This window comes from Oryza glaberrima, chromosome 4 (genome assembly GCF_000147395.1).
Source record: "Oryza glaberrima chromosome 4, OglaRS2, whole genome shotgun sequence".
In the NCBI taxonomy this organism is placed as follows: domain Eukaryota; kingdom Viridiplantae; phylum Streptophyta; class Magnoliopsida; order Poales; family Poaceae; genus Oryza; species Oryza glaberrima.
This window is the reverse complement of record NC_068329.1, coordinates 8710496-8729520: the sequence shown is the minus strand read 5'-3', so window position 1 is coordinate 8729520 and position 19025 is coordinate 8710496. Positions and strand designations below refer to the sequence as shown.

General features: G+C 47.6%; 2 protein-coding genes across 2 annotated transcripts; one reads left to right on the top strand and one right to left on the bottom strand.

Annotated features, from left to right (window-relative positions):
* Window positions 1-3657: 3657 nt before the first annotated feature.
* LOC127769293 (uncharacterized) lies at window positions 3658-7395 on the bottom strand. Its single transcript, XM_052294833.1, has one exon. The coding sequence runs from the start codon at window positions 7051-7053 to the stop codon at window positions 4741-4743; it is 2313 nt and encodes a 770-aa protein (XP_052150793.1). The 5' UTR covers window positions 7054-7395; the 3' UTR covers window positions 3658-4740.
* A 5730-nt stretch (window positions 7396-13125) lies between these two features.
* LOC127770010 (uncharacterized) lies at window positions 13126-17400 on the top strand. The gene is made up of 2 exons (XM_052295677.1): window positions 13126-13931; window positions 14406-17400. The coding sequence occupies exon 2, from the start codon at window positions 14415-14417 to the stop codon at window positions 15675-15677; it is 1263 nt and encodes a 420-aa protein (XP_052151637.1). The 5' UTR covers window positions 13126-13931; window positions 14406-14414; the 3' UTR covers window positions 15678-17400.
* The last annotated feature ends 1625 nt before the right edge of the window (window positions 17401-19025 follow it).

Genomic DNA, 19025 nt, shown 5'->3' with positions numbered 1-19025 from the left:
GGACTGGTGACAGCAGTTGCGTGGTCAGGGAAGGTTGGTCAACTACGGCAGGGGCTAGATAGGTGTGATGTCTGGCTGAGGAGAAAGATGGCGGCCAGATATTAGAAGCTACTCCCTCCGTCCTCTGATATAAGGGATTTTGATATTTTTCTTACATTGTTTGACCACTCGTCTTATTCAAAAAATTTGTGTAAATATAAAAAACAAAAAGTTGTGCTTAATGTATTTTGGATAATAAAGTAAGTCACAAATAAAATAAATAATCATTTCAAAATTTTTTGAATAAGACGAATGGTCAAACAGTACAACTAAAATGTCAAAATCCCTAATATCAGAGGACGGAGGGAGTACAAATTTGAGTAGAACAAACTGCAATAATTTGTTTATTACAGAAAAAAATAGTAATTACATTATAGATGGAAGATTATTCCATGTGTGAGCGAGATAGATACAAAAGATTATTGTAGGGAGAAGGTTAGTAAATCATTTACTGATGGAAAAAGGGATGGAAAACCATTTACTGATGGAGAAAAGGTTATTTTTAGGAGGATAATATAGCTGGAAAACAATTATTCTGGGGTGGAGAGACGGATAGTAAAAGGAATTACTAGGTACTTCCTCCGTTTCGTAATGTAAGACTTTCTAACATTACTCATATTCATATGGGTGTTAATGAATCTAGTCATATATAAGTGTATATATGAATATGGGCAATGCTAGAAAGTCTTACAGTATAAAACGGAGGGAGTAAGTATTTTGTTTTTATCGTGAATGAACAAACCACGAACCATGGGTTTTTTTTTTTTTTGAGGCGGACGATGGGAGGCCGAGAACAAACGAGGAGAGGATGGAGCAGAAAAATGGACAAAAAAAAAAACGGGTGGTGAGGAACTGAAAGACGAAAAGTGAGACATCTCTGTTAAGCACTACCAGCTTTTTTTTTGGGTAATTTTATGAAAATATTTGTAGTTTTGTTAAGTTTGTTTGAAAAACGTAACATAAACGGAAATTTATAGTATAATATCCTTATGTTGATAAAAAGTGAAGGTAGTGCTCTCCATATATTTTTAAACTGCAATTTGTATCTTAATATGTATATGCAAGTGTGTTTTGGAATTCATATCTAGAATGGCCAAATTAGTGTGTTGAGAATTTTAAATCAAATTTGTTTGTATGGTATGAAGCGGGCCTAGGGTCTCCTTTGTAGAAAGGAGTTCCAAAGATTTATTGCACGACTTAATACAATAGTCAGATTTGTGCGAAATACATGTAAATTATAGTGCTGCAAAGGAAACCTTATCAATGTGGTTATTCGAACTAATGCTATCATAAATAGACCCTCCATCCCAAAAAAAAGTCCAATCCTAACTATGAACCTGAACACGCATGTGTCCAGGTTGGTAGCTAGAGTTTGCCTTTTTTTTTTTTTTTTAAGATAGAGTAGTTCATGCTAAGGCCTACACCTTCTATAAAAAAAATGGATCCTAGCTATAAATATGAGCAATCAATTGTCCAGATTAATAGCTAGGGATTTGAGATTCTCTGGGAGGGAGGGAGGGAGTACCTCATAACCAAGGAATTTTATATGACTTTTTAGGCTCCCTTTCATTCAAAGGAAATTTATAGGAATTTTAAAAGATTTCATTCCTATAGAAATTTTCCTATATAGCTCTTTGAATCAAAGGAATGAATCCTATGAAATCCTATGAAATTCCTATGGAATGCCTCTTCCCATGCAAGTTTTGGAGGAAATTTAGCATGAGGTAGAACATCATGTTAAGAATCCTTTGAGTCTTAGGGCCCCTTTGAATCACAGGAATGAGAAAACATAGGAATAGGAAAAACGCAGGATTTTGATAAGAATGTAAGTGTAAAACAGAGGATTGCAAAACACAGAAAAAACACAGGAATGGTCGTTTGATTGGACCGCAATAAAAACGCAGGAATTAGAGGAGAGATAAAGACTCAAAGGAAAGTTTCCAAGAGGTTTTACCTCATGTTAGAATTCCTCCAAAACTTGCATGGCATTAGGCAATCCATAGGAATTTCATAGGATTCCATAAGATCCATTCATTTGATTCAAAGGGTTATATAGGGAAAATTTCTATAGGAATGAAATCCTCTAAAGTTCCTATGAATTTCCTTTGATTCCTATGTTTTTCCTACAGCTCAATCAAACAGTCATTCCTATGTTTTTCCTGTGTTTTGTAATCCTCTGTTTTATACTTGTATTCCTATGAGAATCCTATGTTTTTCCTATTCCTCCGTTTTTTTCATTCCTGTGATTCAAAGGGGGCCTTACAGTTTTTTAAAAAATCAATTCAATTTTCAATGAAAATGGAAATAAACTCTGTTTCAATCTGACGCCTAGAATTGCTAGCCAGAGTTTGACAAGTATAGTTACTTGAATATGCAGGCTTTGGAATTGGATTGGTGCAATTGATAGTATCCTCAAATACTACTTCGTCTATTCTAAAATATAACCACTTAAATTTGTAATTTTAGCATGCGTAAGATTGCTACGGAGTGGAGGGAGTACCAGTGTTGATTCCAACTGGCCTGCCCGGGAGATTGAATTGAACCATCGGCACACAGTGTAATTTAAATATGCTTACTAGCTCAGCTCCGACAATAACCCCCTGCACTTCCCTGCCATGGCTTAATTATATAATGTAATGCTGTTACTTAGGCATGTGCAGAGGCTGGAGAGAGACCCATGTGTTCCTATCAGCCATGCATGAACAATGAACAGCCTGTACAGAGCAGCCCTTTTTTTTCCCTTCTTCACAAACGGAACTGTCCCATTAGGGCGCACACAACACACACATGCATGCAAGCTTCCTCTTCTTCCTCTTTTTTTCAAACTCTTGGTTTAATAGGACGACACTGACAGTTGAGAGGGGGCAACCAACAAAAGGGTGCAGCCAATGTAAGGGACAACAGTACCTATCAATGCAAAGAAAGGAGATGAAACAGCAGCAGCAAAAACAATACAACTACAAAATGAAAAGAAGATGTTTTTCTGTGTGTGCAAAGCACCACAGGAAACATGCATGCTGCAAGAAACACGCCCCTCTTGTGCTAACCTCAGATGCACCCATGCCCACTGTTCATCATGCAAGTGCCCAAGACCAAAAAGTTTTAACTTGTACTACTCCCCTCCTAGTCCTACTACCTCTGTGGTGAAAACCTTGGAAAAATCGGTGGATGCATGGCCCCCATCCTGGTGTACCCCCCTCCACCCTCCCTTGCCTCCTAGATCGCCCTTTCTTCCCAATTGCATTCGGTTTCCTGATCTGTGAAGGTAACCACTAACCAATCAATTCATCTTAAAAGCTTACGATATCGTTTCAAGCCAAGAGAATTGTGTCTCATACACTTCCAACGTATAGAAAAGCTAGTTTCGCCGGTGGTCCATCGTCTGGTTTCGCGGCTGGAATTTGGGGGGTAAGACGACGACGATACATACATGCATGCTAACGAGTAGCTAGAGAGCGTGGCAGAGCATCACAGGATCATTGCAGCCCAGGAGTAGTACATGTCCTGCCGCTCGAGTAGAGAGGGTTGTAAAAATCCTCATGAAACCTTGCAAAAATCACCTCGGTTGATGAGGCTGCGTGCAGGTGCAGCTGCCACATCTACTGTGCAAGCTTCGTAGGCGGTGCAGAAGCTGTGGCCTGGAAGTAGTGTGCATGTGTAGAGAGGTCAAGCCGTCAAGGACTTGTGCTTTTTTTTTTCCTTTCTCCTAGTAGTAGTAGGAGTAGTAGACAATTGTACCTTGGGCTAACACTATTGCAACGTGAGCATTGTCCACATGACAGAAATGCAGCAAGCAGCCAAGCCAAGCTCCCCAATGATGACCTACCTTATGCGTACATTTGCTCTTCATCAACGCTATACTTTGAAAAGGAAAACAGGGAAGCAGAATGGAAAAAGAAGAAAGACTCGTGTCAATTTCAGTAAAGAATACCTCGGGTCTTGTCGATAGAGTACGAAGAACAATACCATTGCAATGTTATTGTTCATTTGTTATACTAGTTGTACTTTGTTGAAAGTTCATTGTTGGCTGACGAAATTGCTAAGCCAAACCAGAAGTGCAGAACTTGAAGAATATACTGCTTCTACCGCCAAAGAGGAGAGATGGTGGAAGAACAGGCAATAATCAATGGCGCAAGCGAAGCTAGGCTTCATTCAATCGCGCATATATAAAATTGCTCCCATTCAAAACATACCAAAAATAGTCACAAACACACGATCTCCCTGTTCATCTTGCTCTGCTCAGTCTGCTGATTCCCAAATATAGGCAGCGATTTCCCCTCGGCTCCCGCACATTTCGGTCTCAACACAACACAGAAGCACATGTGTGGCGACGGCGAGCGAGTGAGTGCGAGCCGCTTATATTAATTAATTAAAAACACACACACATGATTAGCAACGCAAAGCAAATTAATGGTGCAAATGATCTCCAATCTCATGCCCCTACCACCCCCACCCCACCAAAACAAGAGGAGGGAGCAAGCAAGAACTGGCAACATGAGCACAAGACAAGTAAAAAAAAAGGAAAAGAAAACAAAATAGAGAGAAAAAAAATTGAAGAATCTAACAATTCCTAGTTATCAAATTCTACAAATGCTAGTAATTAAGGGCAACATTAAAAGGGAGTAATTAATTAAAAACAAAAGAAAAACCAATTAAAATCAGGCAGGGGATCAGGGGATGGATGCTGTGGTATGCTGCTGACTACACTGAAGAGGGATCCACACTGGCAGTAGCCTCAGTTAGCATGTCATCGTCTCCCTCCGTGAGCAGCTCCACGTCCTTGTCATCGTCGTTGGAGAAGTCCCTCCTCTCGAGCTTCGAGTTGGCGGCCACGTAGACGAGGCGCTGCGCGCGGGCAATGCCGGCGGCAGAGCTCCCGGGAGCGGTGAGCCAGCGGGACATGGGTGGCGCGCACCTGAACCCCTTGGCGGTGGCGTGGAGGAAGATGAGCCGCACGGCCACCTTGCCGAGCGACTTGAGGTCGCTGAGGCACGTCTCCCACACCAGCCGGCTGCTCTGCTTGTTAGCGATCCTCATCTTCCCCGTCGACGGGTCGGGCTGCCGGACCTGCACCGCCTGCGCGTACAGCGGGTCGAGCCCCTCCGACCGCCATTTCATCAGCTCCATGAGCGCCAGGTGGGCCTCCTCCGGCGACACCAGCCGCGTGATCAGCCTGTCCACGTCCTTGTCCTGCTCCGGCGTCAGGTACTTGAACGGCGGGAGGTACCTCCCGCTGACATCCTTGATCAGGTAGAGCGGGTCGAGGATGAACGCCGCTGACCACGCCGGGTGGTAGCTCTTCCTGAACCTCACCTCGACCACGTTCATGGCGATGCCCTCGTCCACGTTGAACTTGCGGCACCAGCCTCTCACCTTGCCGCGCAGGTCCTCCCAGAGCGGCAGGCATTGCCCGACTAGCGGCCTCTCAGCTTCCATCTCTTTCACCATGTCGGTGATCAGCTTCACCAGCGAATGCGCCGCCTCGACCTCCGTCCAGAACGCCACCTTCTGCACCATGCTGCCGACCTCCCTCGCCGCGGGGTCGTCGATGCACACCAGCTTGTACGACTCCTCGTGCACCGCCAGCTGGAGCGGCCGCGCCGAGGTCAGGATGTCCTCGAGCATTGCGAACGCCGCGGCACGGTCGAACGGCGGGGCGGCGACGCGGAGGAGCATGGCGTGACCGTGCTCCTGGACTTGGTGCTTGTGCAGCAGCGCGCGCACCGTGGGCGCCGCGTTGAAGTAGGCGGCCATCTTGGCGCAGTTCGCCGACGCGGAGTGGAAAAGCGGGAGCTCACGGGCCATGTCCCTGACTAGACGGGACAAGCCATGGACTTGGCAAGCAAGGTTCAGCATCCACGGGTGCTTGTGCTCGAGATCGCGCAGGGCCTTCGAGCCGAAACGGTCGGCGACAATGCCGGCGCAATGGTGGAGTTCGCTGGAGGCCGAGACGGATGAGATGGCTTCCAGCATAAGCTGCTCGGCGTAGTCGGACGATGCCGGAGCCGGCGTGGGCACGGCGCGTTGGAAAACGGACGCGCCGTTGGGGAGGTTGACGGAGAGGGTGACCACCTGTTCGCGCCACCCGTCGGCCGCGAGCTGAAAGAACCGCGCCTCACGGATGCGCGCCGCGGCGTCGGCGCGAGCCTCGGCGAAGCGCGCGTTGAGGCGGGCGCCGGCGAGCTCGGCCCGTGACAGCTCCGGCAGCCCAACCTGGCGGAGGAAGGCTTTCAGCTTGGGATGCTCTGCCGAGGCGAGGGAGACGCTGCCCGACGACTCGAGAAACCACTCGGCGAGCAGCGCGAGAGCCGCTTCGGCCTGCTGCCGTGGCAGCATCGCCCCCGGCGACGCCACGGGCGACTTGAGCCGCTTCACGCTGTCCTCCAACCGGGCGAGAGCGCCCAGGTCACCGCGGCCACCGGAGAGCACCTGCCGTGGCGCGGGCAGCGCCGGCGGCGTGGGTGGCGTCGGCGAGTAAGAGGAAGGGTCTCCCACGACCACGTGCTGGGAGGCCGCCGCCTCCACGGCGGCGTACGCGGCAGCCAGCGCGTGCCTCTTCCGCCCACCGCCACCGGTCGAGTGGCGGCGCTGCGACGACGGCGGGATGGACGAGATGGGCACGACGGACGACGCCGCGGACACGGTCATCGCCTGGTGTGGCTGCGCAGCGGCCCCCTGCTGCGCGGCGAAGTTGGGGCAAGCACCGCGCTTGAGGTGCTCGGAGGCCGTGCGCGACGGGTTAGACGCCGAGAACGTCGCCGCGCACAACACGCACCGCAGCCTGGCAGCCTTGGGAGGCACGCCGGAACCCGGCGGCGGTACGAGCACGGGCTCCAGGTGCGCCCAGTACCAGGCGCCCTTCCCCTTGACCGCCTTGGCACGCACCTGCATCAGCGCGTCGTAGCGCTTCCTCGCCGCCGCCTCCTCCCCGCCCGGCACCATTGCCGCACCGGCCGGCGCCGACCCCGACCCCGATGCCTCCGCCGACGCGCCCCCCGCCTCCTCCGCCGACATGGCGTCACGCGGCCGTCATGTCCGCGCGTTACGTAGGTTGGGTTCGTTTTTCTTGGAGGTTTTCGTGGGGTTTCGAACGTTTCGCGGCGAGAGGCGCCACACAACACCCTACTACTACTGGATGGGATGGACCGATGGAGGGGAGTGGTATTTTTACTCTACTCCCACTTTTTTCGCTCTCGCTCTATCTCACAATAGCGATAGTAGGAGTAGTAATATTCTCTCTCCAAGTCCACTAATTCTCTCTCACAAACACAACACACTGTTTATCTTGGTTTCTTGAGCCCAATACTTCTCGTAAAATCTTGGGAGCTGGGACTCGAAGGGAGCAGGACCTGAGAGCTCAAGCTTGGAATTTAAAGGGCACTGCTTCTCTCTCCTCTTACACACACTGCTGCTGCAACACTAGATGATGTACTGTACTGGAGTATAGTGTGTATTTTTTGCGTGGTATGACATTTATTTTTGGTGGTCTTTGGGTAGGAGTTGACTGGGGCTGCAAGACTGCAAGAGGAATGCTCTGATATAGTGCTACTGTATGCTTTATGGTACAATGCCAATAATAATATAAAAAGGTGGGGGGATTGGTACGGGCGAGTTGTGCTGTTGCCACTGTGCGAGGCCCCCCCCCGGGGCAATTATTGCGGTGGAACAGTTGGTGAGAGCCCACACCAGAGCTTCTTTTTTGACAGGGCGGCAGAGATTGTACACTGATGATATAGAAAAATAATCCCAGTAATTGTACCCTGGATTTGCGTCTAGATTCTTGCGTAACAGGCAAAACTGCCAACTCCAACTTTTTTACCTAACGCCTTCAAAAATACGAGTACTATTATTAAGAGAGCAATAGATTTTGGCTGATAAATAAATATCGGCAATAAAGAATTAGTAGTACAATTAAAATCATACTTCCTTTCCCATGTTTTTTTATCTTTAAAAGCTCAAACCACGTCTACATATATTTTAGACCACTCATTGATTTGAAAGTTAATGGAACGAAGATGAGATATTGATTTAATTAGGGCATGTTTAGATCCCGTCTTATGTCACATCGAACATTTGAACACCTGTATAAAATATTAAATATAGGCTAAAAAATAACTAATTGCATAGATTGCGACTACTTTGCGAGACGAATCTTTTAAGCCTAATTGCTTTATGATTTGACAATGTGGTGCTATACAGTAAACCTATGCTAATGATGGCTAAATTAGGTTTAATAAATTCGTCTCGCGGTTTAGTGTCCGAACACCTCATGCGACACCCTATATAATACCCGATGTGACACGCCGAAACTTTACACCCCTAGATCTAGACACCCCCTTAGATCTTTTCCGTTAATATTGCGTACACTTTAGGTCTGGATACCACCGGTGGCGGAGCCAGAAAATTTCCACACCTAGGGCTGAGCTAATAGAATATCAAATATTTTCATAAATTACATAGCATTTTTCAAGATTATAATGGGGATTATGGAGCTAGGCATGGGGCCAAGCCCTAGCTGCCCCATGTCTGATTCTGCCCCTGGATACCACATAGTATTTGGGAGTACTTCTTACATTTATTTGTTGAGCTCATATGACCATCAGAGTTCATTGAGCGTTGAAAATTTTATTAACTTAATATGTAACGAGAATTGTTTCAAAAAAAAATGTGACGAGAACAATACATCGTCATTTATCCACAAGGACCAATGACAGAACGTGCTTGACAAATTAATTATCAGATAAGGTCATTTCTTGGTTTTGATTTTTGTGATTGAAACGATGCATGTCAAACTAAATCATGCCAATTTATTTGTGCAAAAAACATCTTTTAAATTAGAAACTAATGACAGTTAATAGTTGTGTTACGACAAAATTTCACACTTGCTTCTGAAAGATGGGAATTGTGGAGATTGTAGGTACTCCATGCTCACTCGCCCAACTTATCCGATTAGAGATAGGAGATGGGCCAAATCTATGTATTATATATAATAGATTAGGATATGGGATTATATTGCCTTGTTTTGGCATAGCCCATAAATCTTGGTTAGATACAATTATGTAAATAGATAAGGAAATCTATATCGTGTCCGGAGTCCGGTTGGGTTTTCTTCTATGTAACTCCGCCCCTGAATGTAGGCCCCTGTTTGGGTTATTAATACAATCTATTAATAAACCCTTGTATTGTTAATGTATTATTAATCTTTATAGTAACATTTCCTGAATCAGTAGATGGTAAAAACGTATCCATGGTGAGGAAGACGAAAAGATGCTATAGGGGGATGAGGGCTCCGTGTTTTCCGGTTGAGAGCGGCAGCGATGGTGATCTGGGTTTTCCTCTCTGGTAATTCTTCCTTTCTTCTCGGTGATGGGGGATCTTATCACCCCGGCTCCCCGTATGGTTGGAATTTTGAGTATGGCAAGTCCTTTGCTACTCGGATCTCTGGTTTATTCGGCTGTCCTGTGCATTTCTCTCCTTATTTTAGTTCTCGGCCGTTTTATTTTGGTTGTGGATTTCACCCGTTTCAACTTTCGGCTCACTACTAAATAGTGGCCGTTGCACTTCAAGCTTGTTTGGGTGCCACCCCGCATGGATTCAGTGTCAAGCTTCTGAAAAACTATTGTTTCTCTTTCCTTGTTTGCAACAAGGATGTTGGCCTATTCGTGAATTCTATCCGTAACTTCATCTTCAAGGATTTTCATGTTTGGTTTTTTCTGTAGGGGTAACGGAGGTCCCAATTGGAGGAAAGAATTTGTTAATTGGCAAAGAGAAGAAGACAGTCTTTGGACATTGGTTTCTAGAAAGAAAAAATCTAGGACTGCTTCTCCTGGTTATGTGCTTCCTTCGGCAGATAGATTGGTTACTCACCATTCTAAGGGCAAAAATCAGGTTGACAAACCTTCAGTGTTCAAGAGACTAATCTTTCCCAATGGTGATTCTTTGGTTCATCATCGTCACTGTTCTTCATCAGGTACTCCAAAGTCGCCATTGTTAATTTCAAAAGGTGAAATTCGAATTATCTTATTATTATTGCCCCTATTATTCCGTCTTCTGTTGTTACTACTGTGGACTCCTCTAATAATGGTCTACCAAATCCGGGGATTAATGGGAATAGTAATTTGAAATTTCAAGTGGTTATTTCTGCCTCGGACCATATCTACTCTAGCTGTCTGGCCCAGGGGCATTGCTCCTCTCAGTGCTCGAATTCCTTAAGATGTCGGGCCTGTTTTAATTATGGTCACATTGCTCGGTCATGTATGGCCCATAAGAATAACAACATTTGGCTGCTAAGGTCCAAAATCCCTTCACCCGAGGCTCCTTAGATTGTGACAGATTTTATAACCCCTTCGTCTCCGCCAGTCACGGCTCTTTCCTCTCAACCTTCCTCGCCAGAAGCACAGTTTCCTCCCTCTCAGGCTCTCACAGCCCTGATCCTCGCTTCTCCGTCCCCAGCAATGGCGCATCTGCATGATGCAGACTTCAGACCGGAGATGTTTGTGCCAGAAGGAACCAACATTGAGGCCCCTTGGGAGGGAGGACACCAAGGGCGGACTTCACCCTTCAAGGTAATCTCCCGCGGTCTCATGAGGAGTTCGCTGCGGTGGTCATCGAACCGCAACCCCCAGCTCATCTGATCGGTCAGTTGATCCAGGAAGTAGCTAACATCATCACACATCAGCATCATCTCCATGTGGTCAGAATCCAAAGGTGCCCTTTAGCCTTGTGCATCGTTCAGCTTCCGTCAATTCTAGAAAGAGATATCCTAGTTGCCAGCGAGCCTGTTCTTTGGGAAACTTTTTCCGGGGTTCTTTTGTTAAGCATGATCGGTTAGCTAACTAGAGAAACTCACCTTATACTAGAGAAGGCTGGCTGTTAATTTTGGGCATTCTCCTCAATCTCAAAACTAGGGCTATTATTGAACAGATAACTAACCTATGCGTGGAATTTGTGGACTGGCATTATAGAGACAGAGTCCTGGGCAGAGTTCTAGTAAAGGCTAGATACAAATCTGCAAATGATGTGCCTAGCAAGGAAACGAGGTAAGTGTTTAAGTTTGTGCTGAGTTTTCAGAGGTTGTCCTAGATAGAGGAACTTGCACTTGTGGTCTTTTTTAAGAAGAAATTGAGAGTTGGATTGTGGTGGTTACTCGATTCTAGAAAATGACATAGAGGTGTTGAGTTGGAGGCTGTAGACTTCTTCTGGAATCTTTGCACAAGTGAGGCAAGGGGTTAGTCGAGACCTGTCGAGGAGTGATCCTCTCTAGCGGGTGATCGAGAGATCCCCTTTTGTGAGTTCGGCCGGGGGAAAGGGCGCGCTGATCGAGATCGTGTATCCGCCTGGAGTTCTTCGAGACCATGCGCGAGCGCCAGGATTATACAGATTCAGGCCGCTATGGAGCGTAATACCCTACTCCTGTGTGTGGGATTTATGGTTCAGTGTTACAAAGGTTCCTAAACTCCAGGGAGCACTCTCACTCTTCTTCCCATGGGGTTTAGGCTAACTAAAAGTCGTCCCTTTCTTCAGTGGGCAAGGTCCTCCTTTTATAGTTCAAGGGGATACCACATGCACCGCCTCTACCTACTCTTTCACGGGAGGGGGACCCACTCCGCTTGGATCGGACCACATTCGTGCCTTCGCCCGGAAGCTAAGCAGCCGTCCGTCCTCGAGTGGGGCCCAGCGCCGCCCCCTGCCTGACACGGGGGACACCCTTGTCATTTCCCCTTAAATGAATGGAGACTTTTAGCGGTCCATCTCACGTGGAGGGGGCTCTAGATGATGCTTCGATGGGATGGGGCATACCTGCCCCCACTTCGCCGGGTACAAGGCGGAATGTGGGGGCACCGCCGCCCGTCCGATCAGACGTGACCGGTGATAGGCCGGTCACAGTTTGGTCACGCCCGATTGACGTGGGTCAATCGGGCAGCGCCGCACGTCCGCCCTTACCGCATTAAATGCGGTGAGGGACGGTTGGGGCGCTGCGCATTGATGGCGGTTCAGCCTGGGTCTCCGCCCCACTGGCTCCCCCCGCCACGTGGCGGTTGGGTGAGGGCCTCGGGGCGAGGCAGCGCGAGGGCCCAAGAGGCGTGACGTGGCACCCCGAGGCCCCCTGGCTTCCTCTGCGTCGTCCGTGGTGTGGGGGGAGAGCCAGGCTGTAGGGCCGCGTGGCTGGACGGGAAGGAGTCTATAACATCCTGAAAATTTACAATTTTCTAATTATGCATCATGCCGGTTCTTATGTTCTTATTAACATCTTAAACCTAGGAAAATATAATTAGAGAGAGACCTCCTAAAACTAACTTGCATAAAATTTCTTCGTTTATTTAAATTCTTTTATGACTTTTATTTAAAACCTATCTTCAGTTATTTCGTGATTTGATACTTCCTTTTTTCCATGATTTCCTTTTTTTAAATTTATTTAAAAACCCCTTTATGAATTGTGGTCCAAGAAACCTTCCAATATTCCATTAGAACCTAAACCACCATAATTCCGATTCCATTGGAATTAATTGTTAACCCAACCCTTTGATCTTAAACCCATCATTTGATTCCAAACCTATCCTTAGTTTCCTTTCCAAATTCCAAATATCCAAATATCTCCTTTTGATCTAGCCGCCAATTTAATTCTTGTGACTTGATCCCTTCCCGGCACGAGAATAATATTATTATAAATATTGCTCTTGTGCTAAGAAAATAGATTATATCTTTGTTATCCAAATTTCCTATTAGCCTCAAACAATTCTTTGAAACCCATGCTATATATTTTGAGGCTAAAACCCTACTTATCCTTCTCTAATTATCTTCTTCCCACCTTCCTATTTACACATTCAATTTTATTCATATATCCCTTGCCCTTTCAATTGAGTGCATCAAATAAATTCCATTATATGCTACCTCTAAAATATTGCACTCAAATAATTAGGAAATCTCTCTTTGGAAATTATCTCCAAAATAAATTCATCTCAAAGGTTAGACACTTAAATTTCTTCCAAATATTAATTTGGATTTAAACTCCATTCCTCAATTCCCTACACAAATTAGAAAGCCTTCCTATTCATTTGGGCCCAATTTTCCCTCTCTTCCTTCGGCCCAGACCGGCCCAAGTCGGCCCAGCCCTTCCAACTCAAGCCGACTCCCTGCTCCTCCTCCCGTGGGCGCTTCCAGGCGCCGCCACCGTGCGCCATTACTGCCGCCGTGCACGACTCAGCTACCGTCGCCGCCATCTTGCCGTCGACGCGAAGGAACCGCCACCCGACGTCAGCTACACTTCATTCCGCCGACGTCAGCAACAGGGATGAACCGCCATCGTCGGCCAATCAGAGGACAGAGCCGGCGCCGTCATTCTTTCCTCCACGTCGCTGCAGCCGTGTCCTCATCGTCCTTCTCCTCTGAACCGCCATCAGCCACCGCCTCTCGCCGCCTATAAATATAAGGCGAGCCCTCCCCTTTTCTCCACACATCAACAGAGCCTCGAGCTCCCTTTCTCTCTCTCCATCCATGGTCGATCGTCGACGCCGTCGGTCGATCTCCCCATCCGTAGCTCCACCTCCCCTATCCTCGCGCCACCGGCTTCGCCTCCATCTGGCGAGTCCTTTTTTCCCCTTTCCCCTTTCCCTCCACCTCTAAGTCAAGCCACCACCGCCATCATCCATGCCGGCTCGAGGTGAGCCCTTGCCGCCGCCGTTCCGGCTATATATCTCTCCCTCTTGGCCATCCACCGACCTTCCCAAGTGCGCGTCGCTCGGGAACACGCGTGGCCGCCGCCTTCGAGGCCGTTCATCCACCGGAGCATCGGCGCCCCTCCTCTTCCTTCTCTCTGGAAGAGAAGAAGAAGCAGAAGAAGGAAGGAAGGAGGAAGAAGAAAGAGAAAAGAAGAAGAGACAAAGAACTGACAGGTGGGCCCTTGTACAGTACTATTTCGTAATTTCCCTATTTAATTCAAATTTATTCTTTAGAAGCCCATATCTCCTAAACCGTATATCCGATTCCAGTGAAACTTGGACCTAAATTCATATAAAGTCAAAATCTATATTTTGATATCAAATTTGCTATTTTAATATTTTACTTGAATTTATTCAAATACCGTTTGAATTTATATTTGACTTTTCAAATATTTTCTTTTATCCCAATTACCCTTTAGCCACTAAAAAGCCGCCGGTTGAAACTTTACGCCTTCCATGGGGACGTTCGGGGTTTTCTATCCCCGACGTCAAACCGTTGGTTGTAAAGCCCGGCATAAACCAAACCTAAGGTCGAAGTGCTGCTCCTGGCACCCCACGCCTTGATGCGTATAGCGGTCGGAGCTACTATTCCATCGACCTCCACAGCACGCCGCACAGTTAGCTCATGTCGTCAACATCTTGAACCAGACTAAGACCATGATCATTGCCTCGGCTCCGGCCAACTCCGCAAGTACCCGCACCCCGACTGGTAGCCGAGTACCTCCTCTTCGATCTCAAGATTATCACCAGCCAAGCCTCAGCGTCGCCGGCGCCGGACCTAGTCGCAGGAGCAGGGGACATGATGAGCGATCTATCCGCTCGCCTCCCGAACGACATAGGGAGCGTCGAGTTGAACGACCACACTCCCTACATCGAAGGCGCCCCGTCGATCTTCGCGACACCATCAACCAGCGCCGCGCAGCAAGAGGCCATACTCCCCATCATTCACCTGATCGCTACGACGACGATATGGACGGAGTTGCTGCCTTCACAAATGATTTGCATCGAGTGGATTGGCCAGCCGGCTTTAAGCCGCCTGGAATCGAGAAGTATGACGACACCACCAACCCTGAGTCTTGGCTCACCATCTATGGTCTCGCAATCCGCGCAGCAGGAGGAGACAGCAAAGCCATGGCGAATTATCTGCCTGTGGCCTTAGCGGATTCTGCCCGGTCCTGGCTTCACGGGCTACCCCGCGGCACAATCGGATCATGGGCAGAACTACGTGACCACTTCATCGCCAACTCCCAAGGCACTTTTGAACGCCCTGGTACACACTTTGATCTCTACAACATCATTCAGAAGTCTGGAGAGTCCCTTCGAGATTACATCCGACGCTTCTTTGAGCAACGCAACAAGATCTCCGACATCACCAACGACGTCATCATTGCCGCCTTTACTAAAGGCATTTGCCACGAGGATCTAGTCGGCAAGTTCGGACGCAAACCTCCCAAGACGGTTAAGCAGATGTTTGAAAAAGCCAACGAGTATGCTAAAGCCGAAGATGCTATTACTGCGTCCAAACAGTCGGGCACCACTTGGAAGCCGAAGAAAGACATGCCGGCCGCAGGAGGGAGTGGAAGTAACAATCACAAGGATCGCGAGCGTAAGCCCGAAGAACTTGTGGCGACAACTACTCCATCTTCCCGACAACGTTCCCGCGTCAACACCTTCGAGAAGATAATGAACTCCCAATGTCCGCATCATCCCAACTCCAACCACGCGGCCAAAGATTGCTTCATTTACAAACAATTTACGGAGCAATACGCCAAGAACGCACGTAAGCCTTCAGACGGGGATCAAGGCACATCAAAGAAGAAAGATGATGAAGACGATGCCCCGACTGGTTTTCAGGACCATCGCAAGGAACTCAATCACATCTTCGGCGGACCCCTGGCTTATGAATCTAAGAGAAAATAGAAGCTAACCGAACGGGAGATCAACGCAGTTTAGCCCAACACACCCCAATACCTTCGGTGGTCAGAGATAGCAATTAAGTTCGACCGCTCGGATCATTCCGATCGAGTGGTCCACCCGGGGCGGTACCCCCTGGTACTAGACCCAGTGGTTCGTAACGTCAAGCTCCGAAGAACTCTCATTAAGGAGAAGTGCCTGCGACCAAGATGTCGAAGACCGAAGAAAGCGACGCCAAGACTAAGAAGATTCCACTAGATCCCTCCGATCCTTCCAAAACTGCTGTAATAGGCACTGAGTTAGATTGTAAATAGGAAAGCACGCTCATCACCTTTCTTCAGAATAATAAAGATATTTTTGCGTGGAAACCATCTGATATGCCTGGCATTCCCAGAGAGGTGATTGAGCATTCTTTACATGTCAAGGACGACGCCAAACCTATCAAACAACGACTCCGTCGTTTTGCACAAGATAGGAAGGACGCGATCAAAGAGGAATTAACCAAGCTGTTAGCAGCGGGCTTCATCAAAGAAGTCCTCCATCCCGATTGGCTGGCTAACCCAGTCCTGGTTCGGAAGAAGACCGGGCAATGGCGCATGTGTGTCGATTACACCGACCTCAACAAGTCTTGCCCTAAAGATCCTTTCGGGTTACCTCGCATTGACCAGGTAGTTGACTCAACGGCCGGCTGTGAGCTACTCAGTTTTTTGGATTGCTACTCGGGGTATCATCAGATCCGATTAAAAGAATCCGACCGCTCGAAGACCTCATTCATTACGCCTTTTGGGGCCTACTGCTACATCACCATGCCCTTTGGATTGAAGAACGCAGGAGCAACCTATCAACGCATGATTCAGAGATGTTTTTCAACTCAGATCGGCCGCAATGTTGAAGCTTATGTTGATGATGTAGTCGTCAAGACCAAGCAGAAGGATGATCTGATTGCGGATTTAGAAGAAACCTTTGCAAGCATCCGCGCTTTCAGGATGAAACTAAACCCTGAAAAGTGCATCTTCGGAGTGCCATCAGGGAAGCTGCTTGGATTTATGGTGTCTCATAGAGGCATACAGGCCAATCCGGAGAAAATCAACGCCATCGTCAACATGAAACCGCCGAGCTCCCAAAAAGATGTCCAAAAGCTGACTGGTTGCATGGTGGCACTCAGCCGGTTCGTTTCATGACTCGGCGAGCGGGGGATGCCCTTTTCAAGCTGCTGAAGAAAACTGACAATTTCCAGTGGGGACCCGAAGCACAAAAAGCCTTTGAAGACTTCAAGAAACTTCTCACTACTCCACCGGTTTTGGCCTCGCCACATCCGCAAGAGCTGCTGCTGTTATACGTGTCGGCGACCTCTCAGGTTGTGAGCACGGTCCTGGTTGTCGAACGTGAAGAAGAAGGCCATATTCAAAAATTCCAACGACCAATCTACTTCGTTAGCGAGGTTTTGGCTGACTCCAAGATAAGATATTCTCAGGTTCAGAAGCTACTATATGGTGTCTTAATTACCGTCAGGAAATTATCTCATTACTTCCAAGGTCACTCGGTTACGGTGGTCACATCGTTTCCACTCGGGGATATACTTCATAATCGTGAAGCAAATGGACAAATCGCAAAGTGGGCCTTAGAATTGATGTCCTTGGATATATCCTTCAAGCCACGAACTTCGATTAAGTCCCAAGCTTTAGCCGATTTTGTCGCCGAGTAGACCGAGTGCCAAGAAGACATGCCCGAGGAGAACATGGAGCATTGGACCATGCATTTTGACGGGTCGAAGAGGCTCTCAGGCACTGGAGCTGGGGTTGTTTTGATCTCCCCGACTGGAGAAAGATTGAGCTACGTACTGTGGATACATTTTTCTGCATCTCACAATGTGGCGGAGTATAAGGCGCTCCTTCATGGACTAAGGATTGCGATCTCTTTAGGAATCTGCCGTCTGATAGTTCGTGGAGATTCTCAGTTGGTTGTTAACCAAGTCATGAAAGAGTGGTCCTGTCTAGATGATAACATGATTGCTTATCGACAAGAGGTACGCAAGTTGGAAGATAAATTCGATGGACTTGAGCTCACCCATGTCCTTCGACATAATAATGAGGCAGCAGACAGACTGGCCAATTTTGGCTCAAAACGGGAAGCAGCCCCTTCTGTTGTGTTCGTCGAACATCTTTACGAACCAACCGTGCCCAAGAAAAGGAACAATTGAAGCCACGGACACTCAAGACGTAAGCATGATTGAAGCCGACTGGAGAGCCCCTCATAAGATTTTTGACCAAACAAGAACTCCCTCAAGATAAAAATGAAGCCGAGTAGATTTCCAGGCGTAGCAGACTCTATGTTATTTACGAGACCGAGTTGTACAAGAAAAGTCCATCAGGAATCCTGCAACGCTGTGTATCTTTGGAAGAGGGAAGGCAACTGCTAAAAGATATTCATTCAGGCATTTGTGGTAATCACGCTGCTGCACGAACCATTGTTGGCAAGGCTTATCGGTAGGGTTTTTTCTGGCCCACAGCTGTCTCCGACGCCGACAAAATTGTGCGAACATGTGAGGGTTGTCAATTCTTTGCCCGACAAACTCATTTACCAGCTCAGGAGTTGCAAACCATCCCGCTGTCTTGGCCGTTCGCGGTTTGGGGGCTTGATATGGTCGGCCCATTCAAAAAGGCGGTCGGTGGTTATACTCATCTCTTTGTAGCTATGGATAAATTTTCCAAGTGGATTGAAGCCAAACCAGTCATTACAATCACCGCAGACAGAGCTAGAGATTTCTTCATCAATATTGTACATCGGTTTGGGGTACCAAATCGTATCATTACTGATAACGGCACTCAATTCACTGGCGGAGTATTTAAAGACTTTTGTGAAGACTTTGGCATTAAAATTTGTTATGCCTCCGTGGCACACCCCATGAGTAATGGACAAGTCGAGCGCGCCAATGGCATGGTACTTCAAGGGATAAAAGCACGAGTTTTCGACCGACTGCATCCCTATGCTGGCAAGTGGGTAGAATAGCTGCCGTCCGTACTTTGGTCTCTACGCACTACTCCCAGTCGGGCTACCGGCCAGTCGCCGTTCTTTTTGGTTTATGGTGCAGAAGCAATGTGGCCAAGTGAGGTAGAGTTTGAATCCTTTCGATTTCGCAATTTCTGGGAGGAACGCTACGAAGAAGATCAAGTGGACGATATTAACCGACTGGAAGAAGCCCGCGAAGCAGCCTTAATTCGGTCGGCTCGGTACTTACAAGGGTTGCGCCGTTATCATAATCGGAATGTTCGATCGTGAGCCTTTTTAGTCGGTGACCTGGTTCTGAGAAAAATTCAAACCACACAGGATCGGCATAAGTTATCTCCCTTGTGG

What these genes read in the sequence shown, in the direction of transcription:
- LOC127770010 (XM_052295677.1), top strand. Translation starts at nt 14,415, where the DNA reads ATGATCATTGCCTCGGCTCCGGCCAACTCCGCAAGTACCCGCACCCCG.
- LOC127769293 (XM_052294833.1), bottom strand. Translation starts at nt 7,053, where the DNA reads ATGTCGGCGGAGGAGGCGGGGGGCGCGTCGGCGGAGGCATCGGGGTCG.